We start from the raw sequence: 20067 nt of genomic DNA, 5'->3' as shown, positions 1-20067 counted from the left end.
TCCTTTCATTTGAAATGATGCTCATATTCTGCATATATGGCCCAAAACCAGGGGAAGGGAGTGATCCTGCAGACATGAGAAGTCCCTAAAGTGGCAACACATATATATCTAGTTACAACATTTTAAATAACACTGCAAAACATTATGGCAATGTGAAAGGAGATGCTCACAAGCACAAACTACTCCCTCTGGCTTCACAGAGCGAACAAGTGACTTCAGCTCATTGTTTATCCGTCTGTCCGACAACTTTACTGTTCTGGTTCCCTCCCACCACTTGTTTACAGCCACACACATCAGCAGTGTACCTCTAAAAACACTGTACACTATACCTACTCAACAGCAAACAGCAGTTAGCAAACAGCTGGTGAACATCGTGGAGCATTTAACACCTGAAGAGTCCCTGAGGAGATGGAGGGGACCAAACATGGAGCAACAAGAGAGTTTCAAGTGATGATGGTGGGAGTAATGGAGGGTAACACTGATGATACCCTGTCAAACATATCTTTATAATCACATCAAATGATAATAATCAAATGAAAATGAAGGATTCTGACATTTTCTGGCTGTATAAATGATCTCTATTATTTTTAGATTGATGGTCTGTGCTCATAAAATGCAGACATGTTGAATGCATCTGCAGTCTGAGAACAAATTGCATACATTTAAACTCAACCGGCCCTTTTATTCCAGCACTAAAGAAGTCAACTGAATACATGAAATACTCTTTTAATGCCTTTTCATAATTCATCATGGTTAATGGCGGAGCGTTTATTGATTTCACTGATGTTTAGCAGTTATTCAAACATAATGAGAGTATCCTTCAAACGGCATGTTAAATATTTAGCAAACGTTTCTTAGAAAATAAGCACCAGCTGCATGTTGCCGTAGTCATCACCAGTACATAGACATGTGCACCGTTTAATAAGTAAATGTGAGAAATAATCAATACTATGTTTGCCCACATTAAGGCCTCTTTTATAATACTGAATATTTTGGAAATTCACTTCAATATGTGATCAACAAACTTCAACCTGGGTGACTTTTACACACAAAATGCTTTGAGCTGCACTTCACTGCAAATGATTCATACAATCCCTGGATGCTAAGCCACCACTTCAAACAGTAACCGTACAGAGCTGCTTTACTTTAACCTGTCGTCTCCCTTTTATCTCACCTGACTTTAATTACTCCTGGCACATCACTGCGCTCAGTAAAGGAGCAATTAATGAGAAGGATAAAATATGTGATTACATGCTCATTAGGCTCTTTAGACATAAAATGAACATAAATGGCGTTGCTATGCATGTGCTGGAAAGACGGAGAATATGACATTAATTCGTGTTACATAGCGTTTGGCATCACTTACATACGCATGTGCCTTTTGAAAATGCCGTAATTAATTATGAGGTAAAACCCCGTTAACTAATTATGCTGCTTTGAATGAGGCTGATTATGAAGACTGTGATGAAGACATCCCGTGCTGTGATAATTGTTTCATTAATGAAGGGCTATTTGGACGTTTAAATCCCATATATAAGCCTTTCCAGTGGGGACTTCACAAGATGCAGCATCCACACTGCAGAGCTGTGTTTACATGCAGCACTACAGCCTTAAGCCCGAGCCTTGGACAAATTGCAGACGATTATGTGTGAGCATAACTATAAAGGGAGATATAAGACTGCAGTTCATGACAGCAGGGACATGACTAATGTTGTCTGAGGTCTACCAGGAACCAGGCAAATCATTTATTCACCAATAACTCTTGTGTACATGATTGCATGGAAACAGGAGCGTTCTTAGAATGAGCTTCTGCTGTGCATGTAAACAGCTTGATCATTTTTTTTCTCCCTAAAGGGTAGACGTGTGAATGCAAACACATTAAAATTGACATTCAGGATGGAATGAACTTGGAAGCAATCAGGAAACACAGAGCGTCTCATCAGTATACATGTAAAAGGACACTTACCTGAGGGTGAACTGCTCCACAGTGGAGTTGGGCATCAAGTAGAGGGAGATTTGGAGCACTTCCCCCGGCTTCAGGGGCTTTTCGGGCAGCCTGAGGAACATGTTCTTGTCCAGCTGCTTGTCCACCAGCAGCTGCTCCTGGCTGGCCTGGTAGAGGCTGATGCTCCCGATGCGCAGCAGGGGGTGCTGTGACAGAGGTTCTCCCCTGGAAGCGCCTCCACCCCTGTGCCCTAACCCCTCAATGCACTCCCCGTCCACATTGGGCCCGTGCAGGGTGTAGTAGAGCTCCGCCTGCAGGGTCTCACTGGTCAACCCGTCCAGGAGCCCGTCCGTCGAGCCTTTCCTCCGACCCAGCGGCGCCACGTTGGTGTTAAACCAGGACGGAGGTAGCTCCAGCTGCGCCAAACACTGCGCCAGGTTGCCCTTCATGCGGCAGGACGTTTTAATCTCACGGACATCCCGGAAGGCGTGCAGACGGACGCAGGGAAGCTTGTCCTGAGCCTTGAAGTCGTCCCAGTCGCGCCCGGCGATGTAGAAGAACACCTGCAACGTGGGGTTGTTGGAGAACACCCTCGCCTGGACAATAAACGCCCGCACCTTCCAGTTGACCGTCAGCTGTCCGGGGATATCCAGCGGACTCGTCGGCTGCAGCAACTCTTTGGACAGAGCCTGGTCCCGAGCAAAAGGCCCAAAGGTTATGTTGATGGCAGGGAGCTCTTTTGTCTGGAAAACCACAAAGCTCTCCGAGCGCTGCAGCGGGTGTCCAGAGCTCGGGTTGCTCCTGCCGCCAACTGTTGGTCCTGAGATCTGAGCCTCCCGTAGGAAGAAGGCCAGTTGTGCATTGGACATTTTGAAGTTGGCGGGAAGGTACACATTGGGAGGCGAGGGGTTGGCCGTCACTGCTGAGAAGCTGAGGAGAGCATCTGAGCTGGTGGGAGAGATTTTACCTGCAAGAGCTGTGGAGAGAGGAAGGAGAACAAGAGAGGTTACACATTTGAATGCAGTCTCTTTTTTAAACAGAAAGAGTACAACAATATATGTAGAAAAGAGAGGTTCATGAACCCAAACGATGAGGAAGTCACCGCTCAGTCAGCCGCGGAGAGTAAAGGGGAGAAGGTCAACACACACTAATCACATGATAAGTGGTCAATACATGTCAAGCATCCAGAGCACAGGCTACTCCATGAAACATGTTGAAATTATCAAACTCCATGTGAGCTTTGACTGAGCTGCACTATTCAACAGTTTGAACAGGAACACACACAAAGCTGTTGAAATCTTCTTAAAAATGACAAAGATACAAACTACTGTAACAAGGGAAATGAAAGTCTGACCTACAGGATGAAACAAGAGTGTGTCTGGATAGTGCATACTAGGCTAAACGTGGTACAATGCACTGCACTGCACTTGTTGCAATAGACGAGCCAACGTAGCTTACAGCAGTGAAATCAAAGCAGGACAAAATCCTCATACGGAATAGGTCAGAATAAATGTGACATACTTATCAAAATGACCCAGAGCTGAGTAACAAAACATAGTTTCCTGTCCCCATGGTCCAAATCATAGATTAAAAGTCCCATATTCCAACTGGTGTTATCATTGAGATCGCATCCTTGAAAAAAAGAAACAAATCTCTTTGGATCCCCCCTTAAAAGAAGAAAGGTCCTCTTCAGAAGGTTTGGGACTCGGCGGGCGCTCCACAGAAGTTTCCTTTCTGTTGGTTCTCTTTAAAGAATCGTTGTCATGAGTTGGAAAAGAAGATTAAATGAGTGCGATAGGAGACAAAACGAGGCAGTATGCTCCAGCAGTTCTTCACTCGGTCTCGTAACTGGCTTACAAAGGTCCCAACGAGGCTTCTTGAACTTGTGCTTGTCTTATTCCCGGTGGTTCAGGTCCCGGTTTAAGAGGTTCAGCCCCGTGCAGTAGCAGCTCTTTCAACCCCTGACTGAGACCCAGGACACACTCTGATAGACAGGCAGAGCCTCCTCCCGGTTGGTGGGATGTACGGGAACTATAGACAAAGCCTTTGACGCCGCCCCATCTTGCCACACCTAGTCTCTCTACTCTATAATCACCATTTTGGCTCCCGGTCAGAGCTAAGACACACAGCCCCCTCAGAGGACCCGACTTACACCCCACACACACACACACACATATGGAGGCGAAATAAATAACACTCTGCAGCTCGATTCATCCTCTCCCTCTGGACGTGTTCAGGCAGACTCTTATGTGTGTGTGTGTGTGTAAGGGCTGTGGGTGTGTGTGTGTGTGAGGTGGGGCGGGGGATGGATGTATTGCTTGAATGCCTCCAGGCAGAGAGAGCGAGAGTGAGAAGGAGACTGTGAGAGGGAGGGATTAGGTAAAGATTATTGATGAATTAGCCTAGCTCTCCTTCCCTTCTCCTCCTACTTCTCCTTCTCTTCCCACCTCTTCTTCCTCTTCCTCCTCCTCCTCCTCCTCCTCCCCCCCTCTCGTCTCCCTTAGCCCCATGAGAAATCTGTGAGAAATAGGGGATACCGGCCGGAGGGGGAGGGGTATCAGGACCGCCTCCCTGCTTCACTCACATGTGCCTGGAATTCCCATAATAAAAGAGAGGGATCCACGGATGTGTGTGTGTGTGTGTGTGTGTGTGTGTGTGTGTGTGTGTGTGTGTGTGTGTGTGTGTGTGTGTGTGTGTGTGTGTGTGTGTGTGTATGTGTGGGCCCCATAAACTGAATGGCAAACAGTGGGGGCAACAAAAGATGGGAGCCACAGCCGGGGAAACATCCCACACTTACAAATGAGCAGTCGTAGCCATAGAGAAGGCGCGAGGAACTAATGATGAGGAGAGCTACTTAGAGGCTGTCTAGTCTTTATCGACCAAAGGCTCTCTACCACGCAGGAATGTTGGTGTGTGTGTGTGTGTGTGTGTGTGTGTGTGTGTGTGTGTGTGTGTTGGGAAAACAGAGCTGCTCTTGCCTTGATCAACATTAAACGCGACAAATATGCACAGCAATCCACGGTCTTCCTTAAGGGCTTCTCTACCAGAGCGCCATCTGCTTCATTCTCCTGGGTCAAAAGAAAACGCACAGCCTCTTTTCAAATCTCCCACTGTTACTGTATATTTTAGCAGTCACATGACAACACAACAAAAGTGTGAGACTCTACTACTAACCCTAGCCTCAGGAAAGGATAGAGAATGCACCTCACGCATAAGGATATACTCCAAGCATGCCTGCCAATGTTAATAGGAACGCTCTATATGATTTTATCGCGGCTTCCTTAAAGAAAGGAGACGTTGGAGCTGCTTTACAGACCACTTTACTCCATCTCTCTCTCAATGTCTTGAGGCAGGATTTGCCTAGAGCGCAGACAAACCTTGAATCTCCCAACCTGCTGGTACATTTAAAAGTGAGTGTGTAAAATTGTTTCCCCTGCCTCCCAAAACTACTGTCAACGTGTCCTTGAGCAAGGCTCTTAAGGAAATGCATCTCCATGTGTTCCACAAGCAGCTGCTGCTGGCCAAACAGCCCGAAACAAAATGGTTTCCAGCTTGCTTTTTAATGGTAATTTAGTTTTGAGGCAGTTTGTCTGTGACTTGGAACTGTTGCTTCTCTCGCCTGCATCTGCTCGATTTAACACAATGTGGCTGTAGGGCAACATAAGGAAACTTAAGGTAGAAAATGTGACTCCTAACAGCTTGCTGACATCACATGCCATACAATGTAACTGTTGGATCAATGAGGACGTGAGAAGCATTTGGGAAACGAATACTGTTGGATATTGATAAGATACACACAAATAAGTCAGATCAAAGGATAACATCTCTCCACAGAGGATTATGCATTCAGTTTTTCACTACTTTCCCGGCTTGATTCAAAATATTATCCAAGTAATAAGATTTACATTTGTCAAACAAGTTTGCAATGTGCTGTTTATCCCTTTGGCTGTGACTGTATTGAACATTTTTAAAACAAATTCATAAGAGACAATATGTATGCTTTCAACAATATATAGGCATTTTCTACAACCACTTCATCTTCAAATCTAAGTATCAACATGTTTTGAACCATGGAGGAAAAGTCCAATATTTCCATTATGTCTTCAACTTCAACACTGATAGGTGTCCCACAAATATGGTGTCTTCAATGTCTTTTTCACCACGAACAGAAACAAACAGAAGACATTCGATTAGTCTCATGTTTACCTATATGGTCACTTATATACTACATTGTGGATTACATTGTTCACCTCTATCAAACCATGACTCCTGGTCCAAAACATAACAAATGATTGCCGTAAACTTCTCTCCAATATCCAATAGGGTGACTCCACTGGTTGCAAAAATAAGTCAGAATAGCCGCGTTCACACCGGAGTACTTTTCCCCGTACTTTTCCCGTTTAGTTCCGTTAGTACCCCTTATGTCGCGTTCACACCAAAAAGAGTACTGAGTGCCGGGAACTTTTACCCCCATTTTTAGTGCCTGCTAGAGAGGTGGTACTTTCCTGGGGGGAAAAAGTGCCCCAGTTCTGATTTGCAAACCACGCCCCGTACAACTCTGAAATGTTTTGTAGAGCCGCCATTTTATTATCCTCACATTAGCATTATTAGCATTAGCATTCACTCAGCGCACAAACGCAGAGAGACTAACTTATGGCAACACAAAAGAAAACATGGGAGCGGTGGAGATGAGGAGGTGTCGGCGTTCAGGCGATTTACTCTGAAGCCTTCCCCAACTCCGGGGACTTCCGGCCGGGGACTTCGGGTGGCAGTATACGCCGTGAAGTGGTTTGCGGCCTGCCAGTAAACCCAAAGCAGAAGAAGACGAAGTGACGTCAGCGGCTCATTTGCGTAATCTTCCCTCAGGGATTTATTCCGGTGTGAACGCGATCTGTACTAAGTGCCCTGGGGTAATAAGTGCCGGCACTGAGTACGGCAAAGTATTTGGTGTGAACGCGGCTATTGTATAGAAGTCTATGGAATCAGAATCAGAATCAGAAATGGGTTTATTGCCAGGTAGTTTCACACATACGAGGAATTTGACTTGATGTCATGGTGCACACATAAAATCTAAAAATAAAATAATAAAATCTCCATATAAATCTAAATCTAAAAAAAGGCCATACTTCTCACTTGATTTATAACCTCAGATAGCATTTTCCGTACAAGTTTATAGTCTCAACTCATGGTTTCAAATCTTCTTCAATACAGCATCATGTTCATTTTGGTAACAAAGGTCCCATTTATAGTAAAATGGACATACGGTCTGCTTTAGGGCACCTTGTGATAGACAGGGAGCTCAATGTGTTGTTTTCTCACTAAAGTAACCCTTTCACAGTTTGTTTTTACTTCCTTTTGTCTTGTCAACCTCTGAGACTGTGGACCAACAATGACACTGATACTTCCATGTTACGCCTGAAGGTCACCTGACTACCGCCCTGGAGTCTCCTAATCCCTTTAGAATGGAGTGAAATTGTACAATGACAATACATGCATTGAATGCCATCAAACTAAACAGATCTTTGGCCCTTCCTCTCACCCCCCAAGTCCTTATGGTGTCATTTGAGAAGGTGCTTACTGCCTACGATGCATCAGGGTGCTCTTTTCTCATTTCAGCAGAACAACATCACTGGTGGGTGGGTTGTCAGGGGAGCATGGACACAGATGGGCTTCCAGTGTGAAACCCTATCGCCTTCCGCTTCCACTTGATGTTCTATTAGACCTCGGGCTAAATTGAATTGAATTCTCTTCCTGTTGTGCTCCCATTACGTGAAACATCTGCTGTGTGTGTGTGTGTGTGTGTGTGTGTGTGTGTGTGTGTGTGTGTGTGTGTATGTGTGTGTGTGTGTGTGTGTGTGTGTGTGTGTGTGTGTGTGTGTGTGTATGTGTGTGTGTGTGTGTGTGGCGGTCTGGTCTAAAGGGCACTTTGTATTCATCAGATTACTTCGACTGATGTCAATTAATGAACGTATCTGGGCCACTTTGAGGCGAAGGCCACATCGACTCTTACGCCGAGACAGTCTGCAAAGACAAGCGCTTTAGATAAGAACAAAAGGAAATGTTCCCAAACACAATACTGCTGATTTATTTCAGAAGACAATTTAATCATCAGTTCACTTATTGGACTTTTTGATGGTGCGTTTTTAGAAGTAGATTAACTTTGATTCATGTCCACAAACATTTGTGTTCCTCAGAAGCTAATGCAGGGAAGGTTTAGTGCAACTCATTTGCTTTCATTGTCTCAAGAATACGGATGTTAAATCTTAAAGTGAACTCATACTAGGAGTTGTATGGCCAAATGTCGGAAGAAATACATCTTAGGAAGCATCCATTCAAAAAGTGTATATCTAGGAACCCTTTCAACCAAAATAATCCGCTTACCTCTTTTTAATTTCAACCAGGTACACATGTTTAAAAAAATTAATCTTCTAATATTAGTTGTGCTGCTTTTTAATGTCCTCAAAGGCACTAAGCTTTCACCAAAAGCTAAAAAGCCTTGTTCGATAGGTAAATAAAACATTGGAAGGGACCCTATTATGGTTTTTGGGGGTTCTCATGTATGATGTACATGTTTTAGTGCATGTCAATGGTCTGCAAAGGATAAAATCACAAAGTTTGAAGGGAGTTTCTCTACCACTAGCGCTTCTATTGGATAGCACTACTTTATGTGCTAAGGGGCGGGACATCTATAAGCGGTTGACAAATCACAACGGTCGGCCAGCTAACCAATCAGAGCACACTGGGCTCTGGTTTCAGACAGAGGGTGAAAAGAGGTGCTGCAGCACAGGCAGTATGAGAAAAATAAAGAGCTTTTTGAACATTAAAGCAAGGAGACATGTCCCAGTAGAGACACTACATACTGATATACACCTGAACATCAGCAGGAGAGGACTCTTTAAAGTAGAGACACTACATACTGATATACACCTGAACATCAGCAGGAGAGGACTCTTTAAAGTAGAGACACTACATACTGATATACACCTGAACATCAGCAGGAGAGGACTCTTTAAAGTAGAGACACTACATACTGATATACACCTGAACATCAGCAGGAGAGGACTCTTTAAAGTAGAGACACTACATACTGATATACACCTGAACATCAGCAGGAGAGGACTCTTTAAAGTAGAGACACTACATACTGATATACACCTGAACATCAGCAGGAGAGGACTCTTTAAAGTAGAGATACTACATACTGATATACACCTGAACATCAGCAGGAGAGGACTCTTTAAAGTAGAGACACTACATACTGATATACACCTGAACATCAGCAGGAGAGGACTCTTTAAAGTAGAGACACTACATACTGATATACACCTGAACATCAGCAGGAGAGGACTCTTTAAAGTAGAGACACTACATACTGATATACACCTGAACATCAGCAGGAGAGGACTCTTTAAAGTAGAGACACTACATACTGATATACACCTGAACATCAGCAGGAGAGGACTCTTTAAAGTAGAGACACTACATACTGATATACACCTGAACATCAGCAGGAGAGGACTCTTTAAAGTAGAGATACTACATACTGATATACACCTGAACATCAGCAGGAGAGGACTCTTTAAAGTAGAGACACTAAGTATACATGTGAAACATGGAAATGAACAACCTCTTTAACTGCAGGCCTTGCCGATCATACGAAAAACTGTCTGACATAAAAAGCAGCTGCCAAGTCAAGGGAAAATATAGAGAGAGGATGTTATGAGAAGGGCAGACATTTGATCTTCAGAAAGAAGATTGCATAAACGTCTCTTCAAGGAAAAGGTCAAGAAAAATGGTTGAGAGGCTTTAGAGGGAGATGGAGCATCCTTACAGCATTACTAATGTTCCATCGCCAAGGGTTTCCCTATCGATCTTCATCAATCCCTCCTTTCTTTTACTTTAAGTATCGCTGCACTGCTATTGCATTTGGAATGGTGAAATAATAGCTTTCAACTCACTCAACAATATCCTTATGACTTTCCTTTCACACTATATTCAACCCTGTGTGCTATAATATTAGGTTCCCTTACAACTAAAGAGCATGCTCAATGACGTTTTGAAGGGAAATGTACTTCCTGCTGGGTAAGGGTTGGAGTTTCACACATTCGGTTAACACTCCAAGACGAAAATGGAACAAAACTACTTGGTATGTTAGGAGAGCAAATGAACGGCTAGGATTAGTAAAACAGTTTAAAATAACTATGTAATGGTGAAAGTCCAGTTTTTTTACCCAACCATCCACCCATGACCTCCACTTTACGCAAAACATATTTGTGATACGTCAAAAACAAACATTATCTGGGAGAGAATATGTCATTTTGTTTTGTAGGGACATTTGAGCAGATCAGGCTGCTATTTAGCACTGACATTCCCCTTAACAAACACAGTTAGTGCACTTATTTTGTCAACTTTTAATTTCCCTATTCTTAATTCATCTTCCACTTTTGCTGAGGCATGTATTCAAATAAAGACGCCTCATCTAAAATGGTTCACATTACCATTCAATTAGCTATGAATGCAACACAAAGTGCGGATGAAAAGATACGTTTGCCTGAGGATGAAGGAGGCTGTATCATCACTTGGAAAATCTGGTGGAGTTAGTCCTATTTTTGCCTCTCTGAGGAATGTCGATTTCAATCTGAGTCAAATTACCTTTACAAATGAACTGCAGCTGCATTATCTCAAACCGAGTTGCTTAACATTTCATCAGTGTTCATCTGCATGAATGGGAAATTGCATTCAAGTTTCAGGCACTCTCGGGAAGGTTTGTCCAGTCAGTGTATTCGCATGAAATCAGATCACTAGATATGTGGAGGGAATTAATCATTCTACAGGCCACTTGTATCATATGGAATATAATGTCCTATATTTGCCTTCTCTAAATGTCCCCTTAAGCACACATGTCTAGAATAGTTCCATCACATTAAACATATTATGTGAACCAGTCAGTAATCACATCATGAAATGTAAACCAGCTGCAGTGTAGAGAAGCCCAGGCTGAAGTTTGTTTTTCTGAGTCATCACATTTAAGTTTTAGCAATGCATCAATCAGGACAAGTTTTAATACTAAATTAAACTGGTCTCAAATTGGTCTTTTCAGTTCATGCACAGCCACAGACTTGACAGATAAACAGGGCCACAGAGCTGCCAGACCCACATAAATAAAAGCCAGATGTAGCCTATCATTAATTCAGGCATTCATTGATTTCAGCCATTAAAACAGATTTAAAGCTGCGTCTCTCGGGCATTGATCCATAAACTGCAAGAGCAGACTCTGCAGGTTGTTGACCCAACAAAAGTTCCCAATCCACGAGTCCTCCTGCATCCTGCCGTCCTTTAAAGAGACTGATCGCTTTTTAACAGATTTATCGGAGATTAAAGCACCATTACTTTGCTTTGCTAATACACCACTGCGTATATTATAATATGCATGTTATATAATGTAGTACAATGTGCACATGTTTATTTTGATTCCATTTGATCTTTTATTGGGGATTTCTTTTAAACTTCTTATGTAAATACACATATCTTTATTATATGTATTTTTATTGCACAGTCTTACTCCTCATGTTTACTTAAAGGTCCCATGTCATGGCCATTTCTAATGATCATATTTCCATTGTTGAGGTCTACTAGAATATATTTATATTGTGCAATTTTCCAAACTCACATTGGTTTCTCATACAGCATCTCTGTATAGTATGTGTATTCACTCTCTGTCCTACACGGCTTGTTGGAGCTCCTGCCCCCCCTCCCTGTGAGCCCAGTGTGCTCTGATTGGTCGGGACGTTGCGAGGCTCGTTGCTGCGAGGAGCGGACAGGTTTCCGGGTCGGCGATACAGCGAGAACAAGCGAAACTCATCCTGAGCACACACAAACACTCACAGCAGAAGTAAAAACAATAAGTGTGGCTTGATATTGAGTAAGACAAAGGTTTATGACGCTGTGAGAATGGGTCTGCGGAGAGCATTTCTCCACCATCCCAACTCGTCTATTACCAGCGTTCAAGGAGCTCTATGCAAGTCAATGGGGACTCCCTGTTAGTTAGCCAAGGGATCCTGGTGTGTGAGGTGCTCCAAGGATTGGTCCATTTGGGCCAATCCGGTCATTTGTTGTTGATCTGGGTGTTCACACGTCACAGAACCCAGGAAGCAAACAATGGAAAAAGAGAAATCTCCAACGAGGCGTTCTGGGGCAGCATAGACAGGTCTTTTCTGTGTTAGAGTTTTACTCGCTACAGGGTGTACTTTGAGGGTTTGTGACTCTGCAGACCGTTCACATGCAGAAGCTTCATAACACACGAGGGGACGGGTAATAACCAGAAAAGCATGACATGCGCCCTTTAAATATTTGTATTCAATTTTCTTATCTGTTATTAATTTAATTCTATAATCGAGGAACTTCCACACAAAATAGTTTCCCACTCGGATAAATACAGTGCATATATTCTGATTTCTATTCCTATCAAATTTCATATGATATTTAAAAACCTTATCATACATTATTTTAACCCATTAAACGGGAATTGGGCAACTAGATTACCCCACATCTCATATCAAACGACACTGTCAACTGTGTATGTAAAAACTACCAATTTATTAAGATGTTTTTATCTTAAAAGAGCGTGATTATCAGCCTATATATTCATTTCTATTCAATTATCTTCCTCTGGATCCAACTATGAAGGAGTGTGTATCTTGTCCAGTTGAACATGTGCCACAATGCTGAAGTTAATACTTTATAACTTCCCCTTAACTCTGAATTATGGATTTAAATGATATTCAAAAATATACAGCTTTCTCACTCTCTTATCATTCAACATAACTGAAAGTAGTTGCTTATTGTCTATTCAGGTGTCACCCTGAAAACTAACCTTTCTGTATTCTAAATAATTTAAAAACTACTATCTGTTCACCTATTAATCCACCTTGGTTTTAACTTACAAATCCCTTATGGAAATCTCTGATTAATATTCCAACCCCATCCATCTACAAACACCGCTTGACCTTTCCAATGACTTGGCATTTCATATTTTGCTTCCTCGTGTAGAGTACTGTACGTACACGTGAGCATGAGCATGTACTGTAGGGTATGTTGGGAAACATGGGAGAAACGTATTTAAAGGGGCTCTACTTTGCTCATTTTCAGGTTCATATCAGTATGTAGTGTCTCTACTTTAAAGAGTCCTCTCCTGCTGATGTTCAGGTGTATATCAGTACATAGTGTCTCTACTTTAAAGAGTCCTCTCCTGCTGATGTTCAGGTGTATATCAGTATGTAGTGTCTCTACTTTAAAGAGTCCTCTCCTGCTGATGTTCAGGTGTATATCAGTACGTAGTGTCTCTACTTTAAAGAGTCCTCTCCTGCTGATGTTCAGGTGTATATCAGTATGTAGTGTCTCTACTTTAAAGAGTCCTCTCCTGCTGATGTTCAGGTGTATATCAGTACGTAGTGTCTCTACTTTAAAGAGTCCTCTCCTGCTGATGTTCAGGTGTATATCAGTATGTAGTGTCTCTATTTCTCTCACACTGCCTGTGCTGCAGCACCTCTTTTCACCCTCTGTCTGAAACCAGAGCCCAGTCTGCTCTGATTGGTTAGCTGGCCAGCTCTGTTGTGATTGGTCAACCCTGTAGAGATGTCCCGCCCCTTAAACTTTCACATATACAGTAGTGATGTCACTATGTTTCAGAAGTAAACAAAGGAGTCCAATAGAGGATGTTAGTGTTTGCAGACCATTATATGCACATTGTCTATGCATTACACAACACAGGAATCAAACCCCTGAAAAGCACAACTGGGCATCTTTTATTCAAATGAATGACTGTGTAGATGATATTCTTTAATATATATCAACTGCTTTAACTATTGCCTTCGTTTCCCCCCCTTACTTTGGTGTTCACGGTCAAATTTGACCGGTCCTGTTTTAACTGCTATTACATTTACACCAAAACCATTAATCATCACCACATTTCATTGAACACCCTTTCAAACTGTACATATTGTATCAGACTACTGGTGTACATGAACAACTGCAGTAAATATACAAAGAACAGACACTGAACATGTATTGCGTGTGCCAGGTGTGATCCATGTGGGGGGATGGGCACATAAGAGCGGGAAATGTGTCAAATTGTTCTGTGTGTGTGCGAGTGCGAGTGTGAGTGTGAGTGTGTGTGTGTTGGTGGGTGTTTGTGTGTGCCAGGTGTGATTCACATGCGGGGGATTGGGCACATAAGGGGGGGACACATCTAGATTGTGTGTGTGTGTGTGTGTGTGTGTGTGTGTGTGTGTGTGTGTGTGTGTGTGTGTGTGTGTGTGTGGGGGTGTTTGTGTGTGCCAGGTGTGATTCACATGCGGGGGATTGGGCACATAATGGGGGGACACATCTAGATTATGTGTGTGTGTGTGTGTGTGTGTGTGTGTGTGTGTGTGTGTGTGTGTGTGTGTGTGTGTGTGGGGGGGGGTGTTTGTGTGTGCCAGGTGTGATTCACATGCGGGGGATTGGGCACATAATGGGGGGACACATCTAGATTATGTGTGTGTCTGTGTGTGCGTGTGTGCGTGTGTGCGTGTGTGTGTCTGTGTGTGCGTGTGTGCGTGTGTGCGTGTGTGTGTGTGTGTGTGTGTGTGTTTTATATCTGATCCGGATGGTTACTAATTCCTTTTCTTTATGGCGGTCATGTTTGACCAGGAACACCATGGGTGTTACAAAGTTGACTAAATCATCCAAAATGCAATGAAAGTGGTGATCAGCAATTCTCTATGTTCAAATGTCTACTGTGAAGGATATCATGAAGCCTTAATGCAATGGAATGTAAAACAAAAAAGTAATGATTGATGAAAGCAGTAAATCGGTCAGATTTGACCCAAAGACAACAGGAGGGTTAAAGCCCTTGAGCGAAACTATGCCTCGTCCATTATGTGACGCCTGATACAAAAGTAATAAAAAATGAAAGTAAGGGTTATTGAACTTCTGTAGGTCCATCTTCTTAAGGATGTTGCAATCCCTCTGAGGGGTTTAGTTCAAAACTTGCTCTTAATTTACAATCAATCACTTCCTGTGGACAAGAAATGTCTGACACTAGGATGTTATTTGGTGAATCTAGAGGGTATCAATTAGTGGAGATGGAAAAGATTCCTCTGTTAAAGTCTCACGTTGTAATTTAGGCCGATAAGAGCGGTGTACTTCCACATTAAATTCACAGTGCAGCTTTAATGAGGCATAATTTGCAGATTAAAGAGGGAGAATATATAACCAGTGTGACACCATCAGTGGGAAATGGAACATTTCATCATTGATCCTTTATATGCTCCCATAAAATCATCCATAATTTATATTATCAGTCGCCCTTATCTGGTTTGAATCAAGCAACAACTGAGGCAAGATATAAAGTGATGTTCTCCTGATAAAAGACCTGCGGAAAAAAATCCATCCTTTAGTTAAGTCACTCTTCCTGATGAGCAGATAAGATACCAACAAAACGGCTTCCCATCAAACATTTACCGACCAATTAGTCAACGGCTGAGCTTTCAAAGGAAGTGTTGCAGTGGGAAAGATGATAATGCTTTATGAACTCTTACAAAACACCGTCACCCACACGTATTCTTTCTTCCACCTGCCTTGTTTTGATCATGAGAGAAAGAGTGAAATGTACAAGGCCAAAGTCAATGTCGGTCGAAGAAACAAAAACGTGCAAACACTGAACCGCCTGACTAATGATTTGAGGCTTTGCAGCAGTATTACTCATAAGTGTGTAAATTAACTTAGACTTTAAAAGTAATGCATGACACTTTGATATATATATATATATATATATATATATACATGTCATCAATGATTTTTCTTCAATATTCCAGTACACAGTGTCTTTCAGGGTACTTTTATTTTCTATTCTTGAAGCACATCTTTGCTGATAATACTTCTATACTTCTTCCTAAGAAACATTGTGGACTCACAACATCTACTTGTGGTCAAATATTTTAAGAACAAAGCAGTTATACTTTACTTAAAGATGCCGTATTATGTTTTTGGGTTTTTCCCTTTCCTGTATTTTGTTATATATTTATTTCACTCCTGTGTTTACTTCGATAACATATTGACTTCACTATGTAACACTCGCACTCCTATTGGCTAATGCTCCAACTAATACGTGATAGGCTAAGGGGCGGGACATCTCTAAGCGGTTGACCAATCACAAAAGAGCCGGCCAGCTAACCAATCAGAGCAGACTGGGCTCTGGTTTCAGACAGAGGGTGAAAAGAGGTGCTGCAGCACAGACAGTATGAGAGAAATAAAGAGCTTTTTGAACATTAAAGCATGGAGACAGTGTCCCAGTGGAGACACTACATACACAAATAAGAACCTGAAAATGAGTATAATATGTCCTCTGTAAGTAAAGGCTCTGAGTAGTTATTCCACTAATGCTTAAAGATACAAAAAAGTTAAGGAATGTGCAGTTTACAATGATTATACTTATTTAGCATTTGTTCCGTTTCCCTTCATCACTGCTGGTCGTATCAAATGAAGGCCTCAAAGGCACAACGCTTTCTGAATACATTTGGAAGCTGAAGAGGTCAACAAAGAAGCCTTTCAATTTAAATTCAGTTGGCATGGGATTCAACAACAACTTGAACAGTAGCACAGAGCTGAGTCTCAGTGTGGGAAGTTGGGAAGAACACTAGAAGAGAAGGGGTGCCCTGCAACTATAATCACACACTGGAGCTGACCTATGACGCTGCAGATATTTAGTGAGTCCCTCAGCTTCCAACATGGCCCCTGCCTTCTGTTTCTGTAGGCCCGGCCACTGCATGCATTAGGAGGGTATTGATGAAAGGATGCAAATGCCTGGAGGCAGCATGATCTGTGCCTCAATACGATCTGAGGCTGGAGCGATCTATAGGGCTATAGACAGGGAACACTGTGTGAGGTAAACTGAGCCTCGAGATAATACACAGCCACTGTTGCTCAAGGATTTTCTACACAAAGGGGTGGTACAAAAGGGTTTACTGTATTATTTGGTGCATTGAACTCTGAGTTTTTTAACTACATCAGATTCAGAATACTTTATCCATCCTTGGGGGAGATTTACTAATTTACTAAGGATTCAAGGAGGAGCTAATGATATATTTACTAACATTAGCTCCTCCTTGAATTTAATTGTATCTTGAAGATTACGAATAAAATAAAAATAAAACAAAGACACAATAAAAAGAAATTAAAAAAATCTAATATCAACATACAAAGTTAAAGTTACAGGTGGGGTATGTAATTTATTTCAGAAACACTTGTTATATTCCATGGAATGCTCTTAACATCCCGATAGCAATGAATATATTAAATGCTTTGACAATAAATACATAAATAAATATCATCTGTGGAAGCCGTAGTACTGTAAAAAGCACGACCAATCATCTGAGCCGGCCCGGCTAAAATAACTGGATGGCCTACCTGCCTGTCAGCCTTCCATCTGTGCACAAACTTATCTCGTGCCCTCATTGGTCATGTGTGCGTTTGTGTGTGTTGGAGGAGGGGCTTCTGTGAGGAAGTGGCAGATTTCTTCCGGTTGTGTATTTTCAAATTCTAGCGCACTCGAGCTGGTTTCTCCATTGTTACCTACCCTACCTTTAAAGTTAATTTGCAATACAAATAGAATACAACAAATATATGTAAATTAATATAAGACGGTTCATAAAAATGTGCAGGAAAAATTAGAAAAAATTGTGATCTAATATATATAGTTGAAGTTAAAATCTTCAATAAGGAAAATACAAACTAAATAAAATAGATACAAACTATTTACAATGAAATAAGAAATTAAAAAAACACATTGTACTACAAAATGGTACAAGATAAATACTTACAAATGTGTATATCAAAATGAGTATTATACAAAATATACAGTGGAGTACAAGTACTATAGTTATAAAGATTTTAATAATTAAACTAGATATGCATGGTGTTTATATATTGTTTATTGTCTGCAAGTTATTTCCTATATCTCCCAAACACATATTGAATATGTCCACATCGTCACGATATAGTGCAATAGTAACTTTATTGGCTTAATAATAAATCAAGTTACACCAATAAAGATGAGACAGCGGTCTTGCATGACAGTCAATTTACCTCACTTGTATCCATTTGGACCGCTCACTCAATGCCTTTACACTGAGGAGTGCAACGACTACGCTGATGCATTAAATTCTCAGAGACACTATTCAGTACCTCTCACATTATTTGGCATATTGTTCACGGGCTGAAGTTAACTGCATGAAGAACTAACGCTCATTTCAAAAAGTCTCTTACTCGAGTTTCACTTTCCTCCAAAGCCTTCTCTCCCTGACTTTGACTGAAATCACTGTGAGTCTAAGTCATGCTAAGTTATGCTGATTTGTAGCTTATACATTGGCACTCTTTCATTGTATTTGACCAGATTCAGCAGCGCAGCTCTAATTGCAGCCCGTTGGGGATAATAAAGCTCTGCTGAACATTGTAACAGGATACAACACTGGACAAAGCTGCTTTTTATTACCATATATGTTCTCTGCCTTCTGGTGCTGGCCATTAATGTGTCTTGGAGAGATTCAATGCGAGCTTCATTAGAGTGGCCAAGACAATAGAAAAAGTACTCTCCAATAAAGGTTTTTTTTTTTAACCTCAGAGGGACAGACTGCAGTATGGAAAGCTAACGACTAGCTCACAGTAAAAGGTTGGCAATATTCCATACTTTGCTCGAAATGTAATGGTTAGACAAAAATGAACAAAGCTCATTGGCCATAATACAGTTCAACCTCTTCTAACAGGTACAAATAAAGAGCTTTTTGAACATGAAAGCATTGAGACATGTCAAAGTAGAGACTCAAAATACAATTATGACCCTGACAATGAGGGAATATGGGCCCCTTTGGTTCTAACTGAAGATGCATATCTCTCACAATATTCACAAATAAAACCAAAAGGATTAACAGCTGGGCAAAATGTATTCATTGGACAGTATTTTCAGACGTGGACTTTGTGCTCCAGTGAGTATTTCCAGCAGTGAGACGATGAATGTGGGATTGGCTCGAAATAAACCACAGTGCTCGCGCTCCTCCTAATAAAAGGGACGTCTTGGCTCATTAATGTGTTTATAATCGTTTTTGGACAACGATAAATTCAGAGTTTAATTAATTGTATTATGCTGTATTTTCTCTCTGGATGAGCCACAAGTGAAGTGACAAGAACTGCACATTGGAGAAACAGTTTTAACCCAGAATCCATATGTATTTCAGTATATCTTTAGATTCATAAAGGAGGTTCAACACTTTGAATCACTAGGACAAGTGTATCTGGTGTGCGTTATTGCGTAACACCATAGCAACAATTATCTACTGCTATTATTTTCCAGGATGTTAACCTGACTACAAAAGACAACGCTTCATCTTTCAAACACAGCCAGGTTTCATCTCACAACACAAAACACTCTTTCAAGGCTTTTTATTCATCAGATCTGTCAACGTCCCCCAGATGACTGTGTGTGTGTGTGTGTGTGTGTGTGTGTGTGTGTGTGTGTGTGTGTGTGTGTGTGTGTGTGTGTGTGTGTGTGTGTGTGTGTGGCCTCCACGCTTTCAAACTGTTGCCCAGGAAAAGCGCTGAGTCTTTTTTACTCACACAATGTTTGTAAAGCTTCTAATCTTATATCGTAGGTGATCCCAAAGAGTATAAAACAGATCCTTTTATGAGATGAACACACAAGTCCATTGGACCCTGGAGGATCCTTTTTTTAACTGGATTTCAGACCAATTTTGGATTTCAGATTTACGCCTCCATGGAGTAATTATGTTTGCAAATAGGATTTCTTCTATTTTTAGATTCACATCCGGAAAACTAATGAGGTCACACGCCTGCTGCACTGGAGGGGAGACACTACGGGTGAAAAGGGTAAACAGATGGTGATATCTATTAAATATTTTAATAGATATCGCCATCAAACATCCCCCTGTTGATTACTTAAAATGAAGACAATTCCTTTTGAAGTACAAGTTCGCTTTAGTGCATGATATGTGGGAATTTTCACTGGAAATGTAAACGTCAGATAAAGCCACTTTCATCATTCTTGTTTAATTTTGTTAACATATTATGGT

At 41.6% G+C, this 20067-nt stretch overlaps 1 protein-coding gene across 1 annotated transcript in view; it reads right to left on the bottom strand.

Moving 5' to 3' along the window:
- Positions 1-1966: 1966 nt before the first annotated feature.
- The window catches only part of LOC117469543 (transmembrane protein 132E-like), a gene marked incomplete at its 3' end in the record, with an annotated part of 339657 nt that continues 321556 nt past the window's right edge, over positions 1967-20067 (bottom strand). Inside the window, exon 2 of the mRNA XM_034113971.1 lies at positions 1967-2921. Coding sequence (XP_033969862.1) covers positions 1967-2921 — 955 coding nt within the window. The remainder of the gene's footprint in view (positions 2922-20067) is intronic.

This window comes from Trematomus bernacchii, unplaced genomic scaffold (genome assembly GCF_902827165.1).
Source record: "Trematomus bernacchii unplaced genomic scaffold, fTreBer1.1, whole genome shotgun sequence".
NCBI lineage: Eukaryota > Metazoa > Chordata > Actinopteri > Perciformes > Nototheniidae > Trematomus > Trematomus bernacchii.
This window is presented reverse-complemented; position numbering and strand designations above follow the sequence as displayed.